Source organism: Ophidiomyces ophidiicola (assembly GCF_022830035.1).
Source record: "Ophidiomyces ophidiicola strain CBS 122913 chromosome Unknown scaffold_20, whole genome shotgun sequence".
Taxonomy (NCBI): domain Eukaryota; kingdom Fungi; phylum Ascomycota; class Eurotiomycetes; order Onygenales; family Onygenaceae; genus Ophidiomyces; species Ophidiomyces ophidiicola.
In genome coordinates this window covers 327808-351714 of record NW_026054660.1, presented here as the reverse complement: position 1 = coordinate 351714, position 23907 = coordinate 327808, and the positions used below count along the sequence as shown (strand labels likewise).

At 49.5% G+C, this 23907-nt stretch overlaps 6 protein-coding genes across 6 annotated transcripts; 4 read left to right on the top strand and 2 right to left on the bottom strand.

Moving 5' to 3' along the window:
• Window positions 1-428: 428 nt before the first annotated feature.
• On the top strand, window positions 429-1009 carry YPI1 (Type 1 phosphatases regulator ypi1; the record flags this gene model as incomplete). The annotated part of the gene is made up of 2 exons (XM_049253791.1): window positions 429-645; window positions 705-1009. 2 exons carry the CDS (start codon window positions 429-431, stop codon window positions 1007-1009), a joined length of 522 nt encoding a protein of 173 aa, XP_049107355.1.
• Window positions 1010-1274: 265 nt separating this feature from the next.
• Window positions 1275-3422, bottom strand: LOZ57_004749 (uncharacterized protein; the record flags this gene model as incomplete). The annotated part of the gene is made up of 4 exons (XM_049253790.1): window positions 1275-2236; window positions 2301-2821; window positions 2889-3318; window positions 3374-3422. The coding sequence occupies 4 exons, from the start codon at window positions 3420-3422 to the stop codon at window positions 1275-1277; spliced, it is 1962 nt and encodes a 653-aa protein (XP_049107354.1).
• Window positions 3423-3705: 283 nt separating this feature from the next.
• On the top strand, window positions 3706-4437 carry DAD2 (DASH complex subunit dad2; the record flags this gene model as incomplete). The annotated part of the gene is made up of 3 exons (XM_049253789.1): window positions 3706-4048; window positions 4103-4219; window positions 4283-4437. The coding sequence occupies 3 exons, from the start codon at window positions 3706-3708 to the stop codon at window positions 4435-4437; spliced, it is 615 nt and encodes a 204-aa protein (XP_049107353.1).
• Window positions 4438-5673: 1236 nt separating this feature from the next.
• Window positions 5674-7032, top strand: LOZ57_004747 (uncharacterized protein; the record flags this gene model as incomplete). The annotated part of the gene is made up of 1 exon (XM_049253788.1): window positions 5674-7032. One exon carries the CDS (start codon window positions 5674-5676, stop codon window positions 7030-7032), a length of 1359 nt encoding a protein of 452 aa, XP_049107352.1.
• Window positions 7033-17724: 10692 nt separating this feature from the next.
• LOZ57_004746 (uncharacterized protein) lies at window positions 17725-19541 on the bottom strand (the record flags this gene model as incomplete). The annotated part of the gene is made up of 4 exons (XM_049253787.1): window positions 17725-18056; window positions 18145-18263; window positions 18339-19096; window positions 19173-19541. The coding sequence occupies 4 exons, from the start codon at window positions 19539-19541 to the stop codon at window positions 17725-17727; spliced, it is 1578 nt and encodes a 525-aa protein (XP_049107351.1).
• Window positions 19542-20737: 1196 nt separating this feature from the next.
• Window positions 20738-22936, top strand: GUT2 (mitochondrial glycerol-3-phosphate dehydrogenase; the record flags this gene model as incomplete). Its single annotated transcript, XM_049253786.1, has 3 exons — window positions 20738-21249; window positions 21315-21574; window positions 21630-22936. 3 exons carry the CDS (start codon window positions 20738-20740, stop codon window positions 22934-22936), a joined length of 2079 nt encoding a protein of 692 aa, XP_049107350.1.
• Between the last annotated feature and the right edge of the window lie 971 nt (window positions 22937-23907).

Sequence of the window (23907 nt, the reverse complement as noted above, 5' to 3'; positions counted from 1 at the left end):
ATAGCTACCTGTACAGAGTACTAGATGAAGAAATTTAAAATTCAAATACTCCGTGCCCTCACTACATGCAGATATAATAGCAATTCAACCAACAAGTTGAACTACCAGCTTTGGTAAGATTATGTGGTTGTACCCCCGTAATTTCAACGTTTTCTTGAGTGGCGGCTCTAAAAGCGCCGTCCTAAAACTATAAAATACGGAGTACTCTATAGACCAGAATTTGCATTGTTTGCATCTGGTTGCACTACTCTGCCATCCCGACATGATTTTATTAAACGATGATCCATCTTCCAACCAATGCAATAATCCACGACGGAGTGCTCCGTATTTGCACCTCTATCCTCTAAGACATCACGCTCCTCTTTTATGCCCTCGTGTATATACCTAACTGCTAACACTCGCACATAGCCGTCATAATTGCACATATCATGTCACAATCAAGCAGACCAACCCCCCCAACGACAACTACCACTCAAACCGAGTCTCCTCAGGCTGAACTGACAAGACATGGCTTACCTATCACTGGAACATTGATACTACGTGGCGAACCATCCACGAGAGAATTAGCGCCTGCGGAAAGGAGGGGCATAAGATGGGCCGATGATGTTGTGAATAACGAAGGGCAGGGAAAGAAGAGCTCCAAAGGTATGAATTTCCTAATGAAACGGACTCAGAGTATCCTGCTAATGCTTGCCTCTGACTAGTCTGCTGTATATACCATAAACCTCGTGCCGTTGGAGAGAGCAGCTCCGAATCGGATTCCTCTGATTCGGATTCGCCTGGAAGTGATAGCGAAGTAGATAGTGGGGAGGCCGGAGTCGCAAAAGGCCGATCTCGCGGCTGCCGGTCGCATAACGATAATAGCCATGATCATGATAATTGCCACAATGATGGCCCTTCGAATACGGACTCTGGTTTAAAACCACCAGAGAGAAAGCCGAAACGAAACGCTTATGAACGGGTTCCAAATTATAACAAGAAAGGGGAAGATGTTAAAAAAGAAAATTGATTAATTCACTCGTATATTTTGATAAAAACTTTCCGCCTATTGGAGATGTGGTCTTTGGGGGAAAACTGTTCTTTTTGCTGAATTGGCCGGAATGGAAAATGACGCCTACATATCCCTATATAAATCATAGCGACTGGCGCATTCTTCTGGGAATCGTTCCGCAATTACTTGCTGTGAACCAAGGTAACGATCTGTGGAATGGGATATCCATCGAATGAATAGATTTGATTAGAAATAATTGCTAACATGTAAAAGAGTAGCTATCCTACACCATCATGCTTCTCCTTCTTGTTACAGGGATACGCCGTGTCCGTGCTGAAGAGTCCTCAGCTTCGGTGGGGGGATCCGTTCCCGTGTTCTCCACCAGTTTAGATATACTTTCTTCCATGGATTCATCAAATCCAGTCATGTCAGTCGACGACCCAGCATTCAAGGTATCGAGCCGTTTTTCACGACTGGATATAGAATGCGAAGCATGCGGGTTAGCGCTACAGTTTGCCGGATTGGAAGAGTGTCTTCGGCTCTCATTTGGCTTACTGGTTTGGCAACGCTTCTTGCTTCCGGCAACAAGTGTCGAGATTGCAATACTTGAGGCCGATGGACCCAAACGTGGTTCGAAATTTGAGATAGCAGTAGAACCTTGCGCGTTTAAAGTAGTTATTGACCGAAGCGGTTCACACCGTTCGGATTGCGCCGGGTATAGTAAATATTCCCCCGTGGGGCAACTCTCGTTTGATTCTGCAAATTGTTTGGATGTATGTTGAGTTTTTTCGCTGCCAACAGCATCTATAAGCTCTTCTGTGGGGCGTCGCATTTTATCTCTTAAATTCGGCTCCGCATAGCTAATTGGCCCTCGTGAACGTCGAGATTGCCGTGTCCTTGTGGTCTCAGATGAATGAAGCTCTGTTGGCCTGACATCTGATAGTATCTTGAAGCTGTTCGGGCTGGGAATATTTTTAGGTATTCTTGGATTTGAGATTTCTAAAGCGGTTTCGGTAGGAATGCTTTCCTCCACCTTTCGTGTTGGTAGAAATTTCGAGTGGCTTCCGGAAATGGCAAGCTTTGCGGCGTCGGGCTTGCTAGTATTCAAATCGCTAATGTCTTCCGTTCTAGGTTTACTCTGAGATTTTCCCTTCGACCTTACTGGAGGCCGTTTCGCTTCAACATGAGGCTTCATTTTTTCTGAAGCTGCTTTTACAGGAGATGCAAGATTTGCATTTGAGCTCTCTGAAGGTATATGTTAGTATTATTGAACTATTGAGAATATAAGCATATAAAACAGGTTACTCACTTGGTCCTAAGGCACGCCGGCCACGATTTCGGTCTCTTTTTACAGGTTCAATAGGACTAAATGTTGTTGGTGTAGGCTGGGATTCTGCAATACTATATATCTCTTGGGGTACGGGCTCAGAAAATACGGTCAATCGATTATATTGGAAATCATCTGGTTCCTCTGCTGTTGCTTTCGTAACCAAATCATTTTCTTGTAGGGTAAATTTGCGTTTTGAGCCGGTTTTTGAGGGTTGTGGGTTGAAGTCAAGGTCATTGTTTCCAGTGATGGCATCCACATTGGGGATTATATTTTTTAACAACGAGCTATCTCTCCGCCTTCTTCTTGTCTCCAGGGTCGGCGATTTAGCAGGCGGCATGAAAATATCATTACTAGAGTATTCACTCGTGCCGAGCAGTCCATCTGGTAGAAAGGTAGCCGAAAAATCAGCAGATTCTAGGCGATTTGGCGATGGAGTTGGGGAAATAGATGTTTTCTGTTCTCCGCCGTCATTAATTGGAGATTCGGGTATCTCGTCGACCCTAGTGATCGTATATTAGCCTGGCTACCAAGAGGGGAAAAAAAACATTCTTAGTAAACTACACTTACTCAGGCGTGAGTCTCGGGTAAAATTTGTCTTCCATGATTACGGGCAATCTCTCTTCATCGGTAAAGGCATTGTGGCCTGGCCGGACAGGAGGTCGAACACAAGGCAAACAGATTCCCTGAGCCTCTAAGGTCTGCTGTGATGCCAATATGTTTTTTCGTCTTTGTGGCAATGCACCCAGATCTGTTATCAGCGTGGACAGCTCCGCTAGCTTTTCTCCAAGTTTCTCTTTCACTGTGAATAGTTGAGTATCGAAACGGTCACTGCCTTGGCTCTTCTCGAGCTCTCCTTTCAGCCAGCCAATTTCATCTCGAAGGGTCACATTTTCGGCCAGGACGCGGGTCACATCAGCCTCCAACGTCCTGATGCGAGCAGATTGAAGGGAGTTTGCGCGGGCAAGTTCTCTATTCTGGCGTATGAATCGACGCTTGACTGTCAAATTATGTAGTCAGTACGCAGTTGTTTAAATATTAGCAGTGGGGCTTACGAGACTCCAGGGACTCAGCTGCCGGAGGGAGGTCGTTTAATCGAGCCATCAAGCCGGGGGTTGTATAAGTCAGATGTGATACTGATAGTCTCCGCTCGATCGCTATTTCAAATGTGGCGATAACTGTCTATATAATCGGGAGAAAATTTTCCAGGTCCAAGCCTCTCATACTTGTCGGAGATGGCGATGGCTGACGTTCTGTCTGGCAGGTTGTCGAGTCGATCAACGTCCAAGTCGAAAACGAGGAATTTGTTGATGTTTATCTGTTTAGGGTTAGCGCCGTTGTCCCGCGAGAAATTGCCTACACCGGCTAATCCTGCTGCCTTTCTACAATGGCGTCAACCCTTGCAATCACCACAACTCTTATCACCGACTTCACACGCGGAACGAGCAGCTTCTCCTGCCGGCGCCTACTTATACCCTTGAGAATCTGTACTATGGCCCATGGCCCTCGCCCAACCGGCGTTTTCTCGTCTTCCACTGCCCCATCACTACGACAGTCGGGTGCGCTGTCAAATGTCTCCACACAGCAATCATCGATCCTAGCTGCCCGTGTTGCTGCCAAAAGGTCTGAACTCGATGACCTCAAGCAGTTGCGCGAGGTAAGCGGCGCATTGGCGACCCAAATGGAAGCCTTAAACCAGAAGCTTGAAACGTTGCGAGACGGCGCAGAAGGTTTGTAACTTCAGCAGTCATACCATAAAAAAGCTTGATGCCTGTTCTCAACAGGTGCTAGCTCTATTGAAGGCCTTCTTGCGTTAACCATTTACGTGGCTTATGCTACAGCCGTTGCGTGCGTTATGGCAAACTGGGAGAATGTGTTAAGAGCTATTAATATGGCATCCAGTAAGTGGGATCTACATCAGTACACCTGGTATCACGATGAATCTAATTACCCTCTCCTTTTAGTAAAAGCATCCCAGATCCCTCCTGTAGAAGCCGAATCAGCCTCTCAAGCAGATATTCCAAGGGCGGAGCCCTCGGTTCTTCCTGCGCCATTGGTGAGAATACCCGCCGAACCTCTGCGCACAACGTCGAGTTCGGCGCCGCAGGATTCGTCGTGATAGCTCTGTAAGATGGAGATGCAGAGTAGAAATAGCAATATTGATAGTGGCCGTGATTGCGAATGCTTCAGATGGCTTCTGGCGCATGACAACTATTTGTGAACTACGTTGATTGATAGTTGACTATGGTATGGTGACTTAGATGGTGTACGGAGCATGATGGATAAAATTGACCTCTTTTGGAGTTTAGAGATATCGTTGATTGATACCCTGCCGTCTACTTGTGACAAGAATGGAAAGTATGTATGAAGTATATTATGCTTCTCAACTCTTGCCCACATCTGTGGCAATTGCATTTTCCAGACTCACCGTATATCACATTTGAAAAGTATCCCCGTTGTCTGCGTAGTACAGTTTAAACACAATTGGCAGCGTAACTCGGATAGAGAACGAACAGACTGTTGTGAAATGGAACATGGGCCGAGCCCTTCCCCGCTGCCCGCATTTAAGGCGCAACTCAAAGATCGGCTACCACATCGCGCCAAGGCACCGGCTTGTTGTGGTGAAACTTCTGTAAATCCTCTTCGGTTAGCATTCCATGATGCAATCTATCCTCTATCCTCGCTGTTGTACTACTGGAAAGTGGTGCCTTTCCTGGAGCAGTTGATAGTTCCTTGTTACATATTTGAATCTAGGTTACGGGTTAATTGGCTTTCAGCTAACCCCTGATACTAGCCTTCAACCGCATGCATCATCTCAACTTCATCACAAATGCAATGCCATATACGTCAGCTCTGCAGAACAATGCTGACGGATTAACTGAGAATGCCACTTTCCAGACGCCACTGTTGCCCCCCAAATCAAAGCACGTTTGCTGCCACAAAACACCAGGATCTGGGCACATAAACAAACAAGGATACTAAACACACAACAAAGGCGCGCATTAAAGAAGCACACACTCGTTTATCCGCTTGAATGATTTGTAGCACACCAACCAGACAGTGAAGCAGATATCGCTCGCTTCTAAAAGATTATCAGACCAATCACTTTCCTTCCAAACATCCTCCGTACTAATCCCGCGGGCGCTTTCCCCCGCTCTGACTTGAGGTACGTTCTGATGACATCTACATCGCAGTCAGTCTAAAAAAGTCGCGAAGGAAAACCAGATACTCCTCTTCTTTGTTGCACCGATAGCTGACACTTCAGTGGAGTCTTTAGGAAAGTTCTATTTCCATATCAATGCAATAGACTCTGGATTGGCACAGAAGTCTTTGTTATTCCGACCAGGACGCGCGTATGAACCCATTAGAAGAGCCGACAATGGACAAAGAATCATTTTCTGAGACAACCAGCACCAATCCACCCCTGAAACCTACAAACAACGAAGGCTGGAAGGATGTAGATTGGGAAAAGACAGCGGATCCTGGTACTTCTGAGAGAACCACGAAGATGACAGAAATTAAGGACCCTCTCGAAGCCATTGACGCATTGGAAGACGCGCTGGAGGAGGTCAGAGAGGCCCTGCCGATGCGATTTGACTCTCCTGGCGGAGAGGATTCTCCAATAACCAGTCCTCGTCCCAGACACGAAAATGCTCCACTGAGTCCGCCTCAGAGCCTTGCAGAAAGAAACACCAATCTAGCAGCGTCGAAAAAGGTTTCGGCCTCCGTGACATCGCAGCGCTCCAATGGCTCAAAACCTCGACTGTATCCAATGGCACCGAGACCGGCCTTCAACGCACGAGTGCCGCCAAATTCTAAACAGGGCCAGCGCCCCATTGTTCGCCCAAACCAAACATTAGCAAGTCGTACAAGTATTACGGGGAAGTCAACCGAGCCTCGACCAAGCACTCCAAAAGCGGCTGGTACCAAGTCGCAGAAAGAAAACAGGCTGAGCACCGCGTCTCTCAGCACTTCTAGGCCAGCATTCATCCCGGCCAAATCAACGAAACCGCTCACAAGATCAACATTCGAATTGCCGGGCGAAGCCATCTCGCGACGCATGAGAGCTCAGCGGGAAGAACGCCTCAAGAAAGAAGAGGAAGAGAGGGAGCAAAGAAAACTGTTCAAAGCATCCAAGATTCGATATAGCCATATTCCTGCTGAGGTACGAGAAACATTCACCAGTAGATCTAGAGCTAGCCGGGGTGGTACCGAAAGTCCACTCAAAGTACCGAGCCGTACGACTTCTATCGCTCGGGCCCCCGTCCCTAGATCCAGCCTCTCATCGTCGGTGAGGACGGCCTCGATTGATGGGATGTCTCTTACTCACAGTGCCTCCGATGAGCACCTTGGGCGCCGCGCCTCCTTTGCTCCTGGAGACACGCGTCATTCCTCAGTGAGCAGTGGCCCAACAGCTCGATCCGTCAACAATGCGGCCAGCGGGGCTGGTATCAATGAAGGTAAAGCAAGACACTCCACGGTTACATCAAAGACGCCATCCATGACAGATACCCCGTTGCCCAAGCTGCGAGGGAAAGCGGTACTTGGACGAGATCGACAACTAGTAGAAGACCGAGAGCACGGACGTCGGCAGAAAGAAGAAGCCACAAGACGTGCAAGAGCTGAAGCGGCCGAGCGCGGAAGGCTGGCCAGTCGCGAGTGGGCGGAGAAGGAGAAGCAGAAGGTGAAAGCTCGTCAAAGCCTTGTTGCATGAAACTCTATTAGTTTTGCGAACTGATCGACTCGCACATTTGAAATTTGCGAGGATATGACTGTGTATTTTGTAGCTCTTTCAGCCTATTCACCAGTGGGTATTTGAATGGGTCCATGACATGACAGAGAATGCTCTCGGCCACTCGGCCTGCAGCCCCATTTTCGTGTGGATTCCTAATTCCTTATTATTCATCATACTTTCTGAACATCATTGTTTTATTACTTAGTTAATCGCCCAGTGTTTTCCTTTTTTTTCCTTTCAGAAATAGTTTCTCAGTTTGATGACTGAACGAGTTTGATATTGCGCAGCCAAGGCTCGATATTTATGTCATTATTTCCCCATGCGCAATGTTACATGCTGATGTACGGAGTATGGATAAGACAGATATGCCAGTTCTTCCATGTGATAATAGCTTTCAATTGCATAACACAACGGGCTTGTTGCCAACGCGGTCGAGCGGGTGCCTTGCAGAAGGCCTTCAAGTCAAGGTCGAGGCCTTGCCCGGTATTCTGTAAGCGAACGGCACCTCTGTCTGATACAAATGCAAGATTGCCAGTGGCCTTCAAAATCTACGCCGAGGACAGGTACATACATACATACGTAATGAACAGCGTTCCTGACTCGCGCAAATCATGTATAATATCACGCCATATATGCACTCTGGCGGCAGCGTAGGAAATAACAGTAGTGCCCAGCTGGCGATCATCCGTGTGCCCAAGAGCATTGATTTTCGACAAAAAAAAAAAAAAAGGGCCGGTCCAGCTGTTTACTACCTTCGGCCCGATGGACACATCATGGTTTTTTTAAAGCGTTTTCCAACCCGAACCGAACTTCATCCGAACATGTTCAAAGGGGGGCACGTTCCCGATTGTAACCAGCGCACTCGGGAGGGTCCCGCGTTCTTCCAAGACAACCCCCATTAGTATTATTTATGGGCTTATTACGGAGCATTGTGTGTTTTGGGGAGAACAAGCGCAGATAGCCGAAGATGCGAATTGGAATATTGATTTTCATGACATCAGTGTTGAAGGATTTGCTGGCGATCGGGGTCCAAGAATGAGCCTGGCCCTTCAGAACCTTAGGCGGAAACGTGGGTGAACGAGCGCTTGTCTGTTGTCCTGATTGTTGGGACGAAAATTAAAACAGGGGGTGGGAAAGAGCTGAAAATTTTTTTTTTTTTTAATTTTTTTTTGCCACCGGAGCTTGGTGGTGATTTGGAGTATAAAACTTTTTTTTTCGCTTCTCTGCCCATCTTCGAAAATAAGCGCCTCAGCGAACTAACCAGGCTGTCAAGGTCCTGCACATGCTTCTATTTTTTTCTTCCTTTCTTTTTTGTTCATTTCCCAAATAATACTACTACTATGCTTGTTTTTTGCTTCGAGAAGATTCACTCGGATATCGCGGTTTCAGCTATTGCTCCTTTGATTTTGCTTTCCAGCCCTATCAACCGCCCTTATTAGTTAATTATAATGTTATTTTCTCCTAGCTTTTAAACGCGGCCCCCGTCCGGGTGGATGTATTCCGTATGGAGGAGTATATGTAATTCCAAGGCAGAAATTAAAAAGGCTGTACGGAGTAACTATGTAATACGGAAAGCCCACAACAGCCAAACAAGGCGCGACAAGGCAGCACAATTAAATTGTAGCCCAGACAGTTGACGTCGACAAAGGCCACATTCTGGCCCTGATGAGCTGAGATGGCGCTGCCTTACCCGTTTTGCACCGCCTTCCGGGAAAAAAAAAATTTTTTTTCTCACCCACTATTCCGTAACAAATTAATAAAAAAAAAGTAATAGCTGAAAAGAACCCTGAATCAGTTGATCGTCCGGGAATCAGCGAGCATGACGTCGCCACTTCGTCTCTCTCGGTTGGTGGTCCAAAATAACCGTCAAGGGAGAGAGAGGGCATCCAAAAGTGGGCACCCACTCGCGCCATCTTTAGAGCCAACTTTGGTTCAACCCGTGCAAATACGGGGAATTTAGCGATCTGGGGAGGGAAGTCAGCTGGACCCGTTCCTCATTTGCCTCGAAAGAGAGTTTATTCTAGTCCTTTCCCAATCCGCAAAGGGGAGAAGTTGGCCTGGATAGTGAGCATGGGAGAAAACGAAGGTGCCTGGGTAGTCAAAAATCAGGAGGTTTTGGTGGATGATATCCATGGTTCGAGAGTTTCACGTACATCGATACCTACCAAAACGCTCCTGTGTCGGGAAATTGAAAAAAAGCTGTTGCACTCCGTATGGAGAATTTGTGTAAGACAACAGATAATGGTTTTTTCTTCAAGTTTCAAGGAACGAGCTGTGCGGGTCTGTCATTCGCAGAATGACTCACCATCGGAAATAGTGGTAAGAAAAAAATTTTCTCTGAAAATACGAAAGTTGGCTCAGACAAGGCAGATGAGTTGTCAATTAGGTGTTGAAGGTAGCAAATATTTGGCCATCGTACATTTGAGAAATCCAAAGTCCACACACCCAGGCTCAAAAACACAAGAAGCCAACAGAAATATACATATGTAGACAAATTCTCTCAGACCCAATCATTTCAGCCCTGTTGAGGGTCGAATCTAAAAGTAGCGAAACACCGTTCGCTGCCTTTTCTGAGCAAAAAAAAAAAAAGTTAAAAAAAGCAAGATTGTGCACACCAGGAATCCGAAATCCAGGCCCATTCCCATGCTCCCAGAAAAAAACTGTCCGATTCCTAGTATGGATTGAAATTTTTTGCAACCAGCACCTAGAATGTCCCACGCATGATGAACCACCTCTTTCCTTTTCTCAGTCACTCGGGGGTATTTCCCCTGTGGTGAACCACCTGGAAAAGCTGGTCTGGTTTCTGATGATATAAAAAGAAAACAATTTTATTTCCAAGACAAATTTTGCGCCAATGAACTTCCGTCCCGTAAATGTTGTTTTGAGAATTTGTTGTTATGTTAACGCCGGCTGAAATGCTGCATAGATTTTGATGCTTATAACGCAAGGTATTTCGCAAAGTATTTTTTAGACGATGAGTTGAAACACACCTCCCCCTTTCCTTCCAACATATGAAAGTCGATCCGAAGTAGAGATGAAGAAAAAAGTTTGTAAGCCATAATGTCATAGAGAACACAAGTTGTTGAATGGTAGAAAATGGTTGTCAAAATGAGAGTAGGAATATTGCTTTTGAGTTTAAAATGTAGAGGCCAATATACTGGCAAGGGCGGTAGGCCGCTTAAGAAAGAGTCAGGCGTCGTTTCCAATCACGTACTTGATCGAAGCAGCCGGCGTATTCTTGCAATTCGCTCTTGACACGGCCAGAGAGGTGTGCTCCGGCCGTTGATGAGCTGCTCATAGATGAGAGCGAAGTGTGGGACGAAGACGGCGACAGGCCTGGTCGACGGGGGCCAGAGAAGATATGGGAGATGGAAGACAGGGTCGTTCGACTTTGCGGCGTCTTCAATGAAGAAGCCAAGACGAGAGGGGTAAAGGGACGTTGGCTTTGTCCGTTGTTATTGTTGCTGGAGGACGTTGTAGTCTTGCCAAAGACAACCCAGGATTGATCTGAGCGAGCGGCGTTGGTGGCCGTCGTGGTGGGAGAGGACGGCTCCGAGTCGGACGTAGAGTATTGATCCATCTCCGCCAGTCGACAAGCTTGCGAACAGTATGCCCCGCCCAGCGTTTGCCGGTCACAGACAATGCAGAAATCGAGAGACCAATCGGTAGACATGGTTAACCCAGGCACGATATGAGTCACAGACGGCGAGGAGCGTTCAGACGAGACGAAAGCGGCAGTATTGAGATGTTCTTTTGCAATGAGGGCTTGTTGAAGCGTAATAATAGCACAGGACGAGCCGGCCAGCAGGACGAACGAGCGGGTTTGTATATGCGGCTTGAGCGGGCGGCAAGGCGTGGGATGGGCCGGCAGGCGGATGGCGTGTGAAGGGAAGGGTGGAGCAGACAGCGTAGCAGATCACACGGCGAGTCAGGGAGATCGAGCAGCAGCGGGACGCGTGATGGGCAAGAGGAAAGCGGAGAGAAAGTGGTGTGATGGGTGAAGCTGGGAAAAAAGGGCGCGGACGGTACTTTTGTAGTGCTTGAGGGGGGAACAGCGCAGGGGCGGGCAGCGCAAGCAATAATGCAGGAGCAAAAAAGTATCCGGCGAGCGATGATGTCGTCTTGCCCGGGGGGGTGGTGACAGCACGGATACGGTAATTACGGGAGGGGGGCGTGGAAGGCGTCTGAGACCACGGGCCCGCCAAGCCGCCGTCACGACTGGCCGGCGCGAGACGAAAAATTTCCCAGCCGGTGGGGCCCGGAGGGGTGTGCGCGCGCTGATTGGCCGGCGCGGTGGGGGCCGGCCAGCAAGGAACAAGCAACGTGATGCACGGCGGGCCAGTCAGCGCGCGCCATAGATGACGGCTAGGCGGAGTGTATCGCCCGTACGCACCCCTTCTAGCGCCCGCGTCTGTGCATGGCGCCTTGCCGTTGTGGGACTAGCGTGACTGGGCGCAGGCTTGGGGTGGCGTGGCTTTGTGGGGGATCGGAGCGTACGGCGCTAGTATCGCGGCGTATCGAGCCTGCATTGTTGTCGTCGTCGTGAAGGGCTCTGGCGTGGGAGTGCGAGCCCACCACCACCACCACCACCACCACCAGCGTCGAGCAGCCACCACCAGAGCGAGGTCCAGCACACCACCGCGCAGCCCAGGCACCCACCATGCGTCGAGGGGGCCTGCCAGACCAGGGCCGACAGGCCTGCAACCCCAGCACCGCATCGTCCGTTTTTTAGTTACGCTGCACGCTGCAGGCCTGAACTCTCTCTTTCTCAGCTGCATGCAGAGAACAAGGACCTTCAATAATCCACGAACCTCACCACTCAGCGGCCGCCCCGGGCTTCAGCTCCGTTGATAAGGCAGGCATACATCTTCTCGATCCTTCCTCTGAGTGCAGCGTTCCGTCGCACCCCCGTTCCAATCGCGCTGCCAGCTCGCCCGCGCCTTGCGTCCCAACCACGCCTGCGACAGGCACAAGCACAATAATAGCAGCACAAATACACAGTATAATAATAATATACACCCAGCAGTAGACCGTGGTGCGGATCCTGGCCGGTGGTGGCTCTTGTCTACGATGGAGTGTTCGCCGGGCGGCAATTTTTCGGGCGTGAGAGGGCCTGTGACAAGCGGGTAGGGGGCGCCATCACTCACGACAGAATAAATAATACTTAATAGCCCGATCGCAGCGAAAAGGCACTTGTGGCGCCACCTTGAGTAGCAACCCTTGCAACTAACCCTGCAGGTGGAGCCCGACGAGATGCACAAGAAAAGGAAGAAAAAAGAAACCAAAAGCCAAAATGCCCAATTGTCGAAGATTTGAGGCACGAATTGAGACAAGCCTCTGACTGTTTTTTTGGTGCACATCCGTATGCCGGCTAACTCCTCCGTATATATTATTGTTTTTTTCACACAAAAACGTTTTCAAGATTCTCGTCAAAATGAAAATTTTCAACCCCGTAGCTCGTCTCAGACATTCGTCAGCTTAAGGCTCGCCAATCCCCTCAACCTCAGGAGTCTTTTTTTTTGGTGACAGAGCTGGTGGCAGCTCCTCCATGGATCCACGAGGGCCTTGTGCCCACTGTGGAGAGTGAGGACCCCCCTCCCCGAGCCTAAAATGCGCTGTTGACAAAGACCGTGGCCCTAATCGGCGGCTCTCATTTGTCTGCCTCGCAGCGTCCGCGAGAGGCGGCTATTGCGATTCATTGGGCGCTTCGCCGCAAACAAGCTGGGAAGCTGGCTACGCGAACCGGCCAGCTTTGACCGGCTGGCGATGCGCGCCAACTCTGTTGGCCGATCGGGAAAACACTATTCTTCCAATATTCACTCGTCTTGGTGATGTGGGGGTGGGAGGACTTTTGATCGTGGCAGCGGCGGCTAGCAGGAAAATAAAAAAAAATAAAAAAACAATGCTAAAAGATATTAAAATAAGCATAGTCAAAGTCTTGTCGGACTGTCGCAGGCACTATCAGTTTGTGCCACATAGCCATCTTAAGCGGACAAGACGTTCAAGGGGAAGAAAAAAAGACCGGCGTGACTTGGCCCGATTCAAGCCCGTCTCTGCATGCAACAGAACAGCCAACTCGTGTTTCGCCGCCAGCGCCCTGTGTATGTAAACGCCGCCTGTCAATTCCTCCCGGCTAAACCCATACGCTCGGAACCAAAGATGCGTGCCTGGCGTCGCTCGCCGTCATGAGCATCTCTGACCCTTTTTGACAGCTGTTCCAGCAACCCGTACTCCGTACTCGTATATACTCGCCAGCACCCAGCTCAGCGGGCCTCTCAGCCCGTTTGGTACCAACAGACGAAAATGACCGAACAAACATTGGGAAAGGCGCAACTCAAAATTAGTTCCCTCCATAGTTAGCGAGAAAGCAGTCCAAGCGCTAGACAGATTTCATGCAAGTGTGGCAATCTCAGGATTGATTAGCGGGAGATCCAAACTCGCCCGTCCCACGGAGTTAACCACAACTCTTTTTTCTGCGCAATAATGGTCTGCAACAGTAGCAGCCGACGACGGTTTTTATCGCCGTTTTGCAAATCAAACGCGCAGCTCCAGATCACGAATTACTACTGCCTACATACCTGCCTGCAGCTGCTGCAGCTGCATGACGGGACGGGCAATGGTTCACGCTCAATAGAACCGGTGATTGGAGTCTCGCCTGGTTTGCGTTGAAATGCCACCACATCGCCCACTCCACGTTTTTCTGCCTCTTCTTTCCTCCTCCCGCTCCGGGCCTTTTTCCGCTCCGGGCCTTTTTCCTCTCCCCAACCGCCATGCTTAGGAGGGGATGGCAGGAAGCAGGAGGAATCAGAGGAGGGGGTACGTGCTGATCGGCCCAGGCCTCCAAGCGAATTAAAAATAACAGCCCGGCACCATCGTCGCTCCTTTTCGCTCCAGCTCGTTCTTGAGTGGACATGAACCAAAACGGCCCATGTGTTTGCGCTAATGCATGAAATTCGCACGCCTGACACACCTGCCTAGCGGCATGATTGGCAGCAGGACGTTTGGCGAGTTAGCGTGCCGTTGGCTCTTCTTATTTTTGAAATTTTTTTTTAATTAATGATCAGACGGTGCCTCAGCGCCTATGATTGGGGCTGATCGCGCCTGATGATGGACAGAGATGCCACAGCGAATGGGGCTGACAACGACGGTGACAACAACGGGCGTTTGTCGACGCGGCCAGACAGCACTCTCCGCACACAGCCAGACAGCCCCCCCATGTCCCGTCTACGAAAAGGAAAATGGGGCATCCCCTGCGTCGATCGCTCGCCAGCAACAAACGCGCCCTTTTCTGAGCTCTGCACGCCGCTGCTTCGGGCAACGCGGCATCCTGGTCAATAGCAGGCGGCGGCGCTATCGCTGGCTGAAACCCGCTTGTTGAGCTTGACGGCTTCTGGTGCTGCTGCTGCTTGTTCTCCTTGTTATTTGGAATGCCCTGCCTGCACTCGACAGACACACGTGTCGTCGCTGGCTCTTTGTTCTGACGACCCGGCCAAAACACAAAGATCGGCCTCGACGACCTGACCTGCTGGGACCGCCCAGCATCCCCGGCCGCGGATGCACTCTCTCGCTGCCTGTCGCGTCGCTTCCCAGGCGATCGAGCCCCCGGTGGCTCTGAGCGCTCACTCTGGCCCGCCCGCCCGGGGACTGCTCTTCTCCCGTGTCCGCGGCGTCATTCCCCCGCAAACCGACTCTATGTGTGCTGCGCAGATGCTTGTCGCTGAGCCGTCTTTGTAACCCGACGGAGCAGATTCGTATTGGAAACATTTCGCTCCTCGGGGTAATTACTGGTGCTGGGGTGGATTCGCAGACATCGCGAGCTTCAATGCAGCTCTGCCGCCCCCAGCAGTGTATGCGTGCCACCCTCTGTAGACCATTGTAGCACCCTCTCCTATCCCGAGCTGCCCCTTTGCAGTCACAACTACCACAAGACCCGCCGGTTGTTCGCCGTCGTCTCTCTGCTGTCCGACTGTGCGAATCCAGAACAGGACAATGGTGCTCCGCGGTGTGACGGGCGTAATTTACCAGCCAAAAGACTACGCGGCTGTGCGCCGATACCAACTCGCTCATGCCTGGTCCTCTGTACAGGATACATCTGCCTTTGTAATGGGCGATGCAGGCGGGACGGCAACGCGGCATTTTTCCCAGCCTCGCTGGTCTGTAGCAGGTTTAGTTTTGTGCAGCTGTTGGTCCGGAAGATGATGACGCTTCTCTTTGCTCTCTGATTCTCTCCCTCATTCCCCCCCCTGGCAGCTTGCAGGATGGTTTATTAATACCGTTGTTATTAATATCATTCTTGCTGTTAAATCCCCTTCCCCTCTCCCAATCCAACTCGCAGCAGCTCCGCGGATTGAATCAGGTTTTGTCCCCCCCCCTGCGAATTGGCGTATGCAAGCACGGAGTGAAGAGAGAGAGAGAGAGAGATTGTGTGTGTGTGCGCGTTCTGTATATACCTGGTCTGCTCCGGACGTGAAACCAGGCCGTGAGCCCAGATTCGCACGCCTCGTCCGGCTCGGAATGAAATCTCGCCCTTTTTTTGGTTTTCTTTTCTTTTCTTGTCTTGTCTTCTTGCCTTCCAACAGGTTTGCGTGCCACATGTATGGATGTAACCTCTGACGCCAGCAGTGCGAGGCCTGGCGGAAGGCGGGAGGCGGAGGGCGCCGGGTAGCCTCGTTGAAACAGCTCGAACCGCCCTTGAAATGCATGCTTACAGTACATACAAGGCGGAGGTGCGTTTCTCCAAGGGTCCAGAGCTTCGTCCGCCGTTACCTCTTGTGCGATGACGCTCTGCGACGTTGATTCTCACCATGTCTCAAGGCGTCCTCTTCCCCCCTCCCCTCATTTCCCCCCCCAGTCTGACAATCGTACCACAGCCTGCTTTTACCCGAGAGTGTTCCCATCTCTGCTGAAAGCCCAGCTAGTTCTGGTATCAATCACTGCCAACCCTTTTTTTTTCCTTCGGGGACATCCTTTCTATTGCATATACTTTTTGCATTTGTGCTTCGTTGTGGTTTCAACTTTGCCCCCTCAAGCACAATTATCACAGAGCACATATTGAAGAAGGCTACTTTTCGGATGCACCTGGTAACACTGTGGAGAGTAGAGTGTCCTACTTGCACTTACCAAGCTTGTTTCCCCGACACATATTTCCATTGCCCTACATGAGGGATCATACTTAGCAACAATGCTGTATTGACCCCCACAGTGTTTGACCTGTGATTTATTGTTACTGCAAGCAAATATGCTAAGACATGCCCGCTAGCATTGCTAGATTTCCTCTTGAAAAGAAAAACTCAATACAAACACCCCAAGGCCCAATGTCTGCAGCCAGAGCATGCTGCGGTGTAACCAGGCTTATGATTGGAGATCTCCGGCCGGATCGCGTCAGAAGCTCATTGTCCCAACGGTCTGATGGTCAGATGGCCAGATGTAAATCCAATCTACTGGCTCCTCGACCGTACTGATATTTTCTTCTTCTCTTCGGGGTATTTGACGTCAGTCGAGCGAGTAGAACATTGGCGACAGAAAGGCTACCCTGCAGGGAGTGGATGATCCCGTCGCTGCATATGGGCGTGGGCTTTTGCGCCCATCAGTATTTTTCGGAACGTACGACTTGACTACGTGTCCATGGCGGTGTTGGCTGGGACACTGTGATTATGGATTCCTGATTATTACGCAAGTTTGTATTGATATGAGCAATCAGCCACACCCCTCCTCCTGCTCGTCCATCTAGGCCAATCGGATCCTAAGGCTACCCGCAGACAGAAAGGCTGCACAAGACGATACTGGCCTTTTTGCCTCTTTTGCTTCCACCCCATCCTTGTCAGGTCTTGTGCCTGTGAAACATCTACTTGCGAAATAACGGCCAACAAATGCTGGCAGGCGTTAGGGTTTATTATTATTTTGTCGCTGGGTGCTGTGGCTGTCAGCCCAACTCTCCCGTACCAGCTTTTTTCCCTCCCTCTCTTTTCCAAAGAAGTGGCGCGAAGATGTGGTGTCGACGTTTTCTTGCGTACACTGTACTCAGGTTGGTGTATTGGAGCTCCATCCGAATCCCTCTGGGGGGTGTTTTGATGTCAATTGTCAAACCACAAATGCAGTCTCAGAAAAAATTTAAAGAATCAGTGTGTTGGACAAATCTCGGTAGAAGCAAGCTTGCCACATCATCTGCAAGAACCAAATGAAATGCCATTATTGAATGTATTGATGCTAGACACTCCATAGATGAACGTCATTTCAGATTCAGGTTGCATTGGCTGCAGTTACCCCACAGAAGATATCTATTTTCATAGTTCGGCAAAAATCGAATCTGCAGTTGCTTTGCTTTCATATTCTCTCTATTGGATACATAGAGTCTTCTTCCCAGTTTTGACCCCTGCCTCCGCAGACCTCCGTTACTGGAGCCATCTCAGTGTGTGGGAGCAAAGACCACAATTTCTGCTGCCCAATCCGCAATCCATTTGATGTTCTCAAAACGATTGGACCAGAAGGTCTGGACAGTGCTCCACAACAATATTCCAAGCCCGTTCGTGCGTCAGCAGAATCTGACGCAAGAAGATGAAACAGAACATATAGGGCTCAGGGCCAGTAAATGACAAGGAGGCAAAAAAAGCAAAAGTGTAAAAAATGAAAAAAAAAATAAGGAAATAGACCAATGATAGCGTTAAAGACTCGTCACTCCATTCCTGCGAACGGAACAAAATTTTCCAGAGCTTCAGTTAAGATCTTCTCCTTCTTGGGCACAAATCTGACCTTGTATTTCTTCGGAATGGCAACGAGGCTAGTGGGATCGGAGTTGCCACTGACCGGGTCCCAGTCGATCTTGCCGTCGGGCTCGATCCGGAAGCAATTTAGCATACGCAAGAAGACGAGATACAGCTCTCGGTTGGCTAGAAGAGAGCCAGCGCACATTCGGTAGCCAACGCCGTACGTGAACATGGGTGCGTCCGGCTGTTCCAGCCAGCGCTCGGGACGGAATGTTTCAGGGTCGGCCCACACGTCGGGATCTATGGTGTTTTCATTATTATTTCGTTAGAGGGCCTGAAGGAAGTTCTAAAAACAAAAATCTGGACTATCGACGTGGTGCCGGCTTACCCATGTTGCAGGCCCATGCGTTGAGGAAGAATACGCTGCCCTTGGGGATGGTTTTCCCTTGGTAAATGACATCCTTGATGGATGTACGGGGCAAAGCGAGGCGGAGTACGGTGTAGTATCTTGAAAATTTAATAAGCAACTGAATATGCCTGCAAGACCACATACAGTGAGGTGAGAGGCATGCCACGACTTACCTTAGAAATTCTCTTACGAGAGCGGCAATATACTCGCAGCTCTGGTCATCTGAAGCATCACAGAGAGGCTTGTTCACGGAGTGATATTTCTCAATGGCCTCAGAAGCTCTGTCTTGAATGTCTGGTCTCCCAGCAAGCAAAGCGATACTCCAGGCTACAAGTGTGGTCACAGTGTCCAGCCCGCCAGAGAGCATGGTTAGACTAATGGAGGTTAATTCAGCAGGATTCAGTCTCGCCTCTTCGTCCAGCATAATATTGGCTTGAATGCACGGCTTGTGTTCATTCTTCGCCATTCTCTCATCCAAGCCCCGATTTAAGTAGCCTAAATACTTATCTCGACGGTCACGCATCTCAGCTGCCTTTCTGGACCCGCCACTGAAGGGATTCAAACGCAAGAGAGGGATATAATCTTGCAAATTGCCAGTTGTGCTTCTAAACCGGCTGATCTCATCCTCGACATGGGTGATTTCGGCAAAAAGGTCTTCTTCCTGAGAAGCCATTCGAACACCCCAGTTCAAAGTGAGAGCTAAGCTTAGACTGAGTCGCTGAACCATAGGCATTGGATCTACAGCCACCCGTCCAGCTTTACCGTACTTCATAAGTTCAGCAACGAAGTCCTTGGATTCGAGGTCCAAGTGGCTAATGTAGGTGTGCACAGACGGCCGATTCAAAGCAGAAGCGGCACCCTTTCTGCGTCGTTTCAGCGATTCGCTAAACGGAGAAGTCCCAATGGTTGTTCCAGCAGTGTTGGAAACAACCTAGTCATAAGGGAAACACTGTCAGCACATTCCATACTCATGTTAGGCTCTCTAGAAGAAAGAAGAGACCCCAAACCTTGTGGAAAGTATAGAACTCCGGACGTGAACTTAAAGCCTGTGCATTCTGACCAAATAAGACTTTAGCTGCAGCCGCTGAGTTCACGATAATAACGGGAATGTTCCCCAGCTGGATCTGATACACCGGGCCGTATTTCTTCGACCACTTGCGATACTGCTCAGCAGCATTGACGCGAATCTGCGCTAGATTCCCAATCAAGGGCAGGCCTTTTGGTCCGTCGAAGCCCGGCACACGGGCAGCAGCCCGAATGAACTCATTGACAAGGACGTACACCCCGGGAACCAACAGCACCAAGGCAGCCAACGCCTCCAGCGGACGAGCCACTGCCCCGGAGACGAGCTCAGAGAGAATAGATGCTATCGCCATGGTGGAATCCGCGTCCCTCCCGATTGTAGGAAAACGGAAACGCCGAGGCTGTCGCTCATCTGTAGGAGTAACGCGTTTTGCCAGCGTGCAGATTGGCCATTCTCTTATACCTGGGCGCCATGGCAACTACCTGGGGCGGCCAAATTGTGGAATTTGTTCCGCCGTGCGGTTCTCCCGGCAAGCGGCTTCCCCCACACTGAGCGGGAGCGACCGCAGCCGCTCCGCTGGCACAAACAGTGCAAACTGCGGCTGATGAGTCATCCGCGATCGGCGGAAGCATTCCGCATGCCGCTGGTGGCCGTGTTGTCAACATGTAGACTGGAGCATTATTATTGCTGCGGATTGAAGATGGAGTGGAGGACTGTTTGAACAATAGAAGCGCAAGATTGTATCTGCAGTGAGTTAACTATGTGGATAGTCATCAAACTAGCTGGTAACTTGGGCTGTACGGAGTGCTCCGTGTCTTATTTAGGAAGCTCACAGGTTGACTAGAAAAGGAGTTTAGACTGAATGTACCCCAATGAAGAGCCTGAAGGCCTTTGATGAGTGGTTTGGTCCTCAATTTTGGAGAATCGGTAGATTCGGTACTCCGTACTCCGTAGCTTTTTCGTTTGCTGTTCAGGGACGCCTGAAACGCCGAAAGTGAAGAAATCACATGCCAGGCAAATAGGGCAAACAAATCGGCTCGGATATTCATATCTCCAGTTACGCGCTAGCCACTTTAGGCTGGCCCGCATGTTAGAGCCGCTTGCGTTGATTGGCCGAAGTGGGCCCCTGAAAGGGTGATGACGTGACTGGCTGTGGCTACTTGGAAGTACCTACTGCCAGGCAAATATTTGCGTGGCGAAAAGGTACCATGAGGTATCCCAGCCCTGCTCGTTCGAGCTTTTTCATCGCCTTTTTTTCCGTGCGACGACTCTTCCCGCCGCGAGATTCTTTGTCTGCAGTATCAGGGCCATTGTGCATCGTTCACGGCTCATTGTCATATCAGGTTGACACCTTCTCTCATTTCGCGCTCGCTGCTGCGGGGTCGTTCAACGCTGGCTGCTGGTCAAAGTGCTATTCACATGTCAGGGCATGCTTATCGTCCGAACATTTAGTTAAGTCCGGTCTCGCGGGTCCATCTTTCGAAATACCAGGCGAAATCGACTCACGCCAGCAATCCCCTCTTTTCCAACAGACTCTGACGCGGGACAATGGCTGCAAGTCCACCCAGGCGGTTCTTGAAACCGTTTTTGTATACCGTCGCGACCATTGCTGGTGTTGGTGGGACTTTGTATATCACCTACCGGCCGCGCAATATCCCCGGTTCTGACCCCGCTGCTGTCCCTCCTCCACGATACGGTGCTAGTGGGAAGCTCCAGCCTCCCCGGTTCCCCTATATCAAGAGCCGTGATGAACAGATTCAAGACCTAAAGCGAAGCTGTACGGAAAACGTCCTAGATTCGATCAAAGGAAAGCTAAAGAATACAATTGTTGCAACTAAGGCTGGAGAGGAAGATGACAGTGGAGAGATATATGATCTTCTTGTCATTGGTGGCGGAGCAACTGGCTCGGGAATCGCTCTTGATGCTGCCACTCGGGGCCTCAAAGTTGCTGTTGTTGAACGGGATGATTTCAGCGCTGGCACAAGTAGCAAGAGTACAAAGCTGGTGCACGGGGGTGTCCGATACTTAGAGAAGGCTGTTTGGGAGTTGGACTACAATCAGTATGTTTTCGAATTGTAATGGTGGTTTTTGAAGTGATTTTTGATGCTAACCAGGTCGTTTCAAGATATGCTCTAGTCAAAGAAGCCTTACGTGAAAGGAAATATTTTCTCCATACCGCTCCACATCTTTCGATGTGGCTTCCAATCATGGTTCCGGTCCAAAAATGGTGGCAGGTGCCTTATTTCTGGGCTGGCACAAAGTTCTATGATCTCCTCGCCGGCTCTGAGGGAATTGAGAGCTCTTACTTTCTTCCTAAAAGTAAAGCACTCGCTGCCTTTCCTATGCTGAAGAAAGACAACTTGTTTGGTGCCTTGGTATACTACGGTAAGGCTGCACACCTTCTAAATTGTTTATTTGTACACTGTCTAACTTCTCCTAGATGGTGCCCACAACGATTCACGCATGAATGTATCCATTGCCATGACGGCTGCCATATATGGCTGTACAGTGGTGAATCACATGGAAGTAACTGATCTGATTAAGGATGCAGATGGCAAGCTTACTGGTGCGCGCTTGAAGGATTTGATTGCTGACAAAAATGGACGTGGTGATGAGTTCACTGTGAGAGCAAGGGGCATCATTAACGCAACTGGCCCCTTTACAGATTCTATCCGGAGAATGGACGATTCCAGTATTGCTGAAATTGTTGCCCCTAGCTCAGGTGCCCATATTGTCTTGCCTGGCTACTATAGTCCAGCCAAGATGGGACTCATCGACCCAGCAACTTCTGATGGACGAGTGATATTCTTTTTACCATGGCAAGGAAACACAATTGCAGGCACCACTGATAACCCAACAACCATCACTTACGACCCTATTCCTTCAGAAGAGGACATTGACTGGATTCTTCGTGAAATTCGGGGATATTTGGCTCCAGATATCACAGTTCGACGCGATGACGTCCTTGCCGCTTGGTCTGGCATCCGACCACTAGTGCGCGATCCAAAAGCCAAAAACACTGAATCCCTCGTTCGAAGCCACTTGGTAAATATATCAAAGTCTGGCCTATTGACTTGTGCTGGCGGTAAATGGACTACCTATCGACAGATGGCAGAAGAAGCCGTGGACGAAGCTATTAAACAATTCAACCTTAAACCACAAGGCCTAGGTGAAAACCCGGATATCAGTGGTACTGGTTTCTACGACGACAAGGCTATTCTCGACGGCTCCTGTCAAACGCATCAAGTCCGCTTGATTGGTGCCCATGGCTTCTCCAGGACTCTTTTTATCAACTTGATCCAGCATTTTGGACTAGCCACTGATGTTGCTCGCCACCTTACGGAATCATACGGTGATCGTGCCTGGGAGGTGGCCGCCATGTCTTCTCCCACAAATATGCGTTTCCCCATATGTGGAGTTCGACTCTCTCCGCTGTACCCTTTCATCGATGGCGAGGTTCGATTCGCCGTTCGCCGCGAATACGCCCAGACACCTGTAGATGTCCTTGCCCGGAGAACTAGATTGGCCTTTTTAAATGCCCGGGCAGCTCTGGATGCCCTCCCTACCGTTGTGGATATCATGGCAGAGGAACTCAATTGGGACTCGAAGCGCAAGCAACGCGAGTGGGATGATGCTGTGAAATTTTTAGTATCCATGGGCCTTCCTAAGTCACGAGCTGGTGCTACGAGGAAGGATGTTGAGAAGGGCAGGTTGGCTGGTGTCGACATTCCTAGGAGCAGCCATTGAATGGTATGTCTCACATCTATTTTATGTCTAGGGGAGGCCCAATACGATAACATCGCTAATGTTTATAGATCTCAACTAAAGAATCTTGGTTATACTCTAAAGTTTGCTTATAAACTGTGTGCTCTGATATAGGGTTTGATTTTAACATTTTCCTAATATAATCACATTCAGGCCGGAAACAACATTTTGCGTGGGTACACATTCTACACGAATGCAAGTACGTATATATCGCACTAAAGTATGGACAGCACGGCAAACTCAAAGGATTGCATCAAGGGATACGGAGTAGATAGGTAAAATATAGAAGCATACACCAGCATACTGTGGCGGATTTATCCGCTGGTCTTGCATCAAAAAACAGATCCCCTAATAAATAGATCGTACTTCCTCACCTGTCGGACCTGCTTCTTCCTGCAATACTGCATAGAGTTGTATTAGAAGTTTACTCTCACTAAATATAGCGATTGTCATAGTACTCTGGGCAGCCGTATGCCATATGCAAGAGTTCGAAAATCCCCCTCGCCCTTGTCTACTGTATTAGTAAGGAGCAAAACTCTTGATGATATCCTCCACCGAGACAAGCGATCACCCGCTCAAACTCGCTACGGCCGGGCTGCTAGCAGGGAGTGTGGTTAAGCCTAGGCTTTCGGGCGTGGGGACACCTAATATTAGTGGTGGCCAGGGGGAAGGATTGCGGATTGCTTGGCACCAATACTATCTTGTGTCCAGCAAATTCCTCCAGCGTTCTAGAAATCCCAATCAACATATACATGGCAGGCATACTTGCATGCTCTTGAAATTTTGTAATTGCTAATACCAGTTTCTAAACATACCACCACACGAATCCGGTGGCTCTATCTTTAGGCATAATATAGTTAATACTGCCAGGCATTGACTTGCGTAAACTGCGCGATCCTAGGTCACACCGCCATATCCAATTGTTATCATTTTTCTTATTCTTCTTTTTATAT